Genomic DNA, 6,465 nt, shown 5'->3' with positions numbered 1-6,465 from the left:
TTTTGTTACGCTCTTATTGTATGAATTCAACAGTTGAATTCATAATTCAACACCTTCATTAGTGAGAATATAATATTTTAATTAGTGAACTACTGCTGAACAAAAAAAAAGAAAAAATATAGTGAACAATTACTAGAACTAGAAGAGTGCGAGTGCCTAAAAATTCTAAAAACATTGTACATGTAAGCTAGACTTAAAAATAAAATATAATTAAAACATTGTACATATATATGACTGTGAGAAAATTTAGAAGAAATTTACGACTACTAAATATTTAAAATAGTACTATTGGTAAAATTTTAATTTTTAAAGTTTTTTTCTTTTTAAAAAAAAATGATAAAGCATCTACCATTTCCACCGATCATCTCCTTATACAAGTGGTATAATGAATGAAAACAGGAACATTTGGACAACATTTATACTAGTTGACAGCGGTTACATAAGTAGTTTATCATAAAACCTACCAAAATATGTAGTATAAATTATAGATATGAAACCAATAAACGATATTATCATATAAGTTTTATTTTGTCAACTATTCTCATATATTAAATAAATGATAAATAACTAATTTGAAATATATTTTTAAAAAGTATGAAATATTTTCTGTATAATTGTTTTTACAACAAAAAAATATTATATATAAAAGTTTGATATAAATAATTCCAAAATGTCATAAAACCATACAATTTTTTTTTTTAATTATTGTTAAAATGTCAACAATTGCAATCTCAAACATAATCATAGCATTTTGTGGATGAAAACGGAAAAACCGATCAACAAGCGTGACCAAAAAAACCGATCTAACACCTAGGTAAAAAAATTTTAAATATTAATAAAAAGCAAATAATTGTGATAATTAAATTCTAAATAATAATTAACAATTTCAAGAAAATAGATTTCTCAAATAGTAGATTACTTTAGGATACATCCCTATCTAAACTTTTAAATTAAAAGAAAAAGTAATGAGTTAAAAAAAGTATATAAATTAGTGTAAAAAAAACAAAAATTCCTCAAAAACTCTGTGTTTTTTTTTCAGGTCGAATCACCCAGCTTTTTCAGTTATTAAAAACCCAAATCTTTCTTTGGTTCCCTTCCTCCGCTAAATTCAACCTTTCCACAATTTATCTCTCTCTCTCACACACACCTCAGCTTCTGGTGTTCGTCTCTATCTACCTCTCCCCCAAATCTCAATTTTGGACTCCTCTGGCTTTTTTTTTTTCGTTTTGTTTATAAAAACACTTCTCCTCTTCTTCAATCCTCACACCACCACACAAACCACTACTTCGATTTCTCCAGAACCCTCAGTCATGGAAGATCCCTCAGTCATGGAAGAAACTAAGGGTAATCAAACTAATTACGATTTTGTTTTCTCTCTGGATCGAGATCGGAGTTTTTTTTCTGTTTGTTCCCTTTGATTTTGCTCCAGATTCGTTGTTTTTGATTATACATGTTCGCGATTTTGGATTTTTAAATCTCGAATCAGACTCTTTCTCTCAGAGTTGATTCAATGTTCAATTTCCCAGATCGGTAATCTTTTGGATTTTCGAACATTTGATTTCATATTTTTCATCATTTGATTTCACATGCAGATTCAGAAAAATCTGTGTACTCGTTTGTCAATCACAGATGAAAAATCTGTGTACTCGTTGTCATCTACAATGTGATTATATCATCATCATCATCATCATCATCATCATCACACTTTAGATATGTTTTCACCGTTTGATTAAAGCGTAGAATTGCTTTCTGTTCGATTTTGACTTTTTAGATTTAGGCAACAATGGCTTCTAGTTTTGTGTTAGCTTAGCTGGAAGATTCTCTGTTAGTGGTGTTTTCTTGTTTCACAAGTAATGGTATATCTCTATTGTGTCCGCTAACTTGTGGTATGAGTTACCATGATCAGTTTATTTGCAATTGTGCGCAGAAGAAGCTCTGTTGATTTGGTTCTTTCTTTTTTTCTTTGATCTTTGATGTTTATGTGTTCGGAGGATCTAATTGCTTCTCTTATTTGGACTGTGTAGTTGAAGCAAAAGACGGAACCATCTCTGTGGCTTCTGCATTTTCCGGTCACCAACAAGGTAATGGACCTTAATTATTGTAGTGCATTACTTCTTGTGAGGATTTATGAAAATTTGATACTTCTTATCATGGTAGATGCATCGTCATTTTGCAGATTAAGCTTATCCCGCTTCTAGAGCCACTAGTTTCAATCACATATAAACTATCTTTCAAAGATCCTTTTTCTTTTGGGAACCTTTATGGCTTTTTGTAATATTCGCTTGCTGTTTTTATTTCTGTTGCCACCGTTTTGTTTGTTAGTTGAAAACTGTGTGTGCTTGCAGAAGTTGTGTCGTTGTTTATGTTTATACTTTGTCTTTGGTCATCAGCTGTGCACGATAGCGACCACAAATTCCTAACGCAAGCTGTTGAAGAAGCTTACAAGGGAGTTGACTGTGGTGACGGTGGCCCATTTGGTGCTGTGATTGTGCATAAGAACGAGGTTGTAGCTAGCTGCCACAATATGGTTTTGAAATACACAGATCCAACTGCACATGCTGAAGTCACAGCCATTAGAGAGGTAGAATAAAGAGTATATGATTGATCAAATTTGTTGCAGTCACTTTGCTCTGGAATCTTGACACTGCACATGCTGCAAAAAAACTGGTTTTGGAATAATGATTTGAAAAACTGTTGTGAACATGCAGGCATGCAAGAAACTTAACAAAATCGAGCTATCAGAATGCGAGATCTACGCATCTTGTGAGCCGTGTCCCATGTGCTTTGGAGCCATCCATCTCTCGAGAGTCAAGGTAAGATAAAATGTAGAAACTTGTCTACACACACAAACCCATCTTTTTGAGTTCTCTTCAGTATCATGAGGAGTACTCATCTCTCTACTTGTGAACAGAGATTGGTTTATGGAGCCAAAGCCGAAGCAGCTATAGCCATTGGGTTTGATGACTTCATAGCTGATGCTCTAAGAGGTACCGGGGTATACCAGAAATCCAGCCTGGAGATCAAGAAAGCGGACGGGAATGGCGCCGCTATTGCAGAACAAGTATTCCAGAACACCAAGGAGAAGTTCCGTTTATACTAAAAGCTCTTCTCCATCATCACATTCTCCTGTCTTCTTCTCCTTCATGATGGCAATTAGAAGAAGTAAAGGAAGAAGATACGCACTTGCTTTTAACTAAATAAAATTTCGGTTTCAAATTGTTCATTTTATAACCAGAAGGAAAACAAAAACAAAAAGGAAAAAAACTCAATTTCGGTTCTTGTTGACATGCTTTGTATTACTTTTCCCTCCATTTGAATTGAACTGGTAAATACTTTCTTCTCTGTCGATATCTTCATTTTTAATTTCTGCCAAAAACCAAGTATTACACTAATAGATCGAATATAATCGAATTTTTTAACTGCTATACTTTCGTGGAACAAAAAATGACAAACGAGCCATTAGGAATTGTAGTGGGTTTGTTAAAGGTGGTTCTATTTTGCTGGGTTATAAAGTTTAGAATATTTGGAATTGTGTGGTAGTTACTCAACTTCAAATGGGGAATCGTTTATTATTGGTTGGCTGTATGCATTTCGGTAAGTCTTTGTCAAAGGATCTTCATAAATGAAGAAATCTTGTTAGTTCGGTGCAATTGGTTTCGACTCCTAGTTTTTTATCTTTTTCTCTTTAGTAAGGCTTTTGCTTCTTTCTTTTGAATTCAATTTTCCAGATACATGTATCCCTCTATAGTTTATCAAAAAGTTTTAAATGACCGTTTTTTTGGTTACTAATCAGAAGAATGTTCAAATGGAAGATAAATAGATGGTTTTGAATAGACAATTGAAAGAAATGGTCAGAAGCTAAATCATAGAAGTTTCAAATCGAGTGAAAATATGTGAATCTACCAATTCTCCCTATTAACTTTTCTTTTAACTGTTTTAAAAATTTCTTCAAAAGTATTGTTTTATGGCTGCCTGTAGCAATCCCTCTATAGTTTCAGCCTCTATCCTTTTTTTTTGGACAAAGACTTGATTTCATTCATTATAAAGCCAAGTACAGAGAAAACGCTTCAAAGATCCAAAGTTTTAAAATAAGGGCATTCCCCAATGCCAAACAAAGATAGAAAAAGATCGACATAGAGACCTAGAGAGCTTTGGGACAAAGACTAAGAAGCGGTTTGACACAAGTGAGATCAAAGATTTTCGAACAGTCTTCCATGAGTAGCTCAATGGTAGACAATTTGGTCACTGTCACAAGACAGAATGACGTTGATAATGAGGTTATGGCCATGAGTCTCGCCGGCACGAGAGGATCTACTTGATGTAGAGTATAAGCCATACTATGAGAGATTATGGTTTTATAATCGGGTGGAGCAAGTATTGAAACACTAACTAAAGAAACTGAACCTTCCTTAGGGCGAACTAAGGCTGCTAGGATCCAGATTGTAGAAGTGATGGCAACAAGGTGGTGGCTGAAGTAGTTAGCTAGAACTGTCGAGGGGTGATTGTTGGTAGAGAAACCTCTAAGACCATAAAAACAGCCTCAACAATTTGAGTTCAGATCTAAAATGCCATGAGACTTCAAATACTTGGGAGCGGTGAAGTTTATAATTAAAGCTAATAACATGATTCGCAAAAAATAAGTGTAAAACCGTAACATAACAGGTGGATCATCTCTGCCATGAATATGGTGATCAAGAATTCCACACAAAGTTAGTAGTTGGCAAGAGATGGAAAAAGAATAAACAGACCTGAGCTTCATACAAGAGGATGCTTGTTGGGTATTGGTACTTAACGATGTCGGGGATAAGCAAATGAAGGCGCTTTGAAGACAAGAATCCCAACATTGACATAACGGATTTGCGAACAGAATACCTTTCGTCTTCAAACTTTTAAAATCAGGATTGAAAAGCCAAGATGGTTCCAAAAGAGATCTTAAGCAGCCATAGTGAAACTGGCAAATTACGGTACCTTTGACGTCTTCGATCAGGTTGCACCGATAGTATACGAAAGATCAAACTAAGGGTTGCCAAAAAAGAATTCAGAGCAGACCTGGGCTTTAGCAAGAGAGAGATTGGACCACTATTCTTATTGGGCATTTGACATCCTAATGGGCCGAACTTATAGAAGCCCACCAGATGGAAACCTAGTTTCCTTTTGCCTGGTAGACGTGAGAGTCGGGAACGGCGGCACTTGTACGAAGTTGGATAGTGATTTGTCAATGAAGCGCCGATCTCCGGTGAAGTTTGTGTCAGCGATTTGGGGCTGATACCGAATGGTGAAGTAGAGGAGGAGAACCAGAGGAACTTGGTCGTTCCATTAAGTGAAGTCGTTATACCAAGGAGAAACTCGCTATAAGCCGTAGCTTTGAGCGTTTCGACGCAGATTAACGAGATCTCGGATTTGTGATGTGGTGGTTCTTTCAGGAAGGTCTTCTGCAATGGTGGGGCGAGTGGAGGGTGATAGATGTGAACCGCCGAACACCATCTTCTCCCTATGCATTTAAATAACGATCTCACCAGAAGTATAGGATTTGGTAGGTTTGATAAGGTAGCAAAAGGGGAAAAAGAACAAAAACAAAGGGGAAAAGCTGTAATAAAGGGACATAGAGCTAAAGAAGATAAGGATGCGATGACATTCCGGTGCCGGTGAGCGTGGTTAGACTGGTTGCCTCGATATTAGTGTCTGGGAGAGTTCTATGAAATAAATGTAAAAATAGTACTTCCCAGTTTCAGCCTCTATCCAAACAATAAAATTCTTCATAACTAACCAAATTCAATTAATTGCATTTTTAAATCGTAAAATCGGGTTTATTACTTTGCGATTAGAGTAATTTTTTTAAAATTAATTTTGGTTTTGAAGAATTTGAAACCTCTGTGCCAAAAACATAGTTTGAATTCCGGTTCAAAAGTGGATCCATGATAATTTTTCAAACTTGAGTTTACTCTAAGTGCAAAAAAATAAATACGATTTTATGATTTTATAATGCGATTAATTGAATTTGGTTAATTGGAAAGAATTTTATAGTTTGGGTGGAATTACAAAGTTTATAACTTATATATGGTAAATTGGAGAGAGAGTGAAAGTTCAGAGTGATTCTAGTTGAACGTCTATACTACAGAGAGATTGTTACAAAGTTTATAACCCATTGTTTTACTAAAAAAATTTGAATTTTTATTTTATTTTATAACAGTTTTTATTTATTATAACTACTACCTATGTTTTTAATACTTGACTAGATTATGACTTGTTGTATACGGCAGGGCAAATTTATATTTTATTTTTTGTTAATATATTATTTTAATATTAATCTTGCTAATGTACTATTTTGTTAATTCTAGTGATTAAGTATATAACATGCGTTATACCGCACAACAATTTTTGTTTAATATAATATTAATTAAATAAGTTTGATTCAGTATATTTATATTTGTATTATTAAAATAGTAAAAGGAGGATTTAACCCAT

At 34.3% G+C, this 6,465-nt stretch overlaps 1 protein-coding gene across 1 annotated transcript; it reads left to right on the top strand.

Moving 5' to 3' along the window:
- Window positions 1,054-3,342, top strand: LOC104736802 (guanine deaminase-like). The gene is made up of 5 exons (XM_010456862.2): window positions 1,054-1,344; window positions 2,025-2,081; window positions 2,391-2,581; window positions 2,709-2,813; window positions 2,912-3,342. The coding sequence occupies exons 1-5, from the start codon at window positions 1,311-1,313 to the stop codon at window positions 3,098-3,100; spliced, it is 576 nt and encodes a 191-aa protein (XP_010455164.1). The 5' UTR covers window positions 1,054-1,310; the 3' UTR covers window positions 3,101-3,342.

Source organism: Camelina sativa, chromosome 13 (assembly GCF_000633955.1).
Source record: "Camelina sativa cultivar DH55 chromosome 13, Cs, whole genome shotgun sequence".
NCBI lineage: Eukaryota > Viridiplantae > Streptophyta > Magnoliopsida > Brassicales > Brassicaceae > Camelina > Camelina sativa.
This window is presented reverse-complemented; position numbering and strand designations above follow the sequence as displayed.

Coding starts and splice junctions, on each gene's coding strand:
- LOC104736802 (XM_010456862.2), top strand. CDS start 1,311: ATGGAAGATCCCTCAGTCATGGAAGAAACTAAGG. Junction 1,345..2,024: donor AGTCATGGAAGAAACTAAGG/GTAATCAAACTA, acceptor TGGACTGTGTAG/TTGAAGCAAAAGACGGAACC. Junction 2,814..2,911: donor TCCATCTCTCGAGAGTCAAG/GTAAGATAAAAT, acceptor ACTTGTGAACAG/AGATTGGTTTATGGAGCCAA.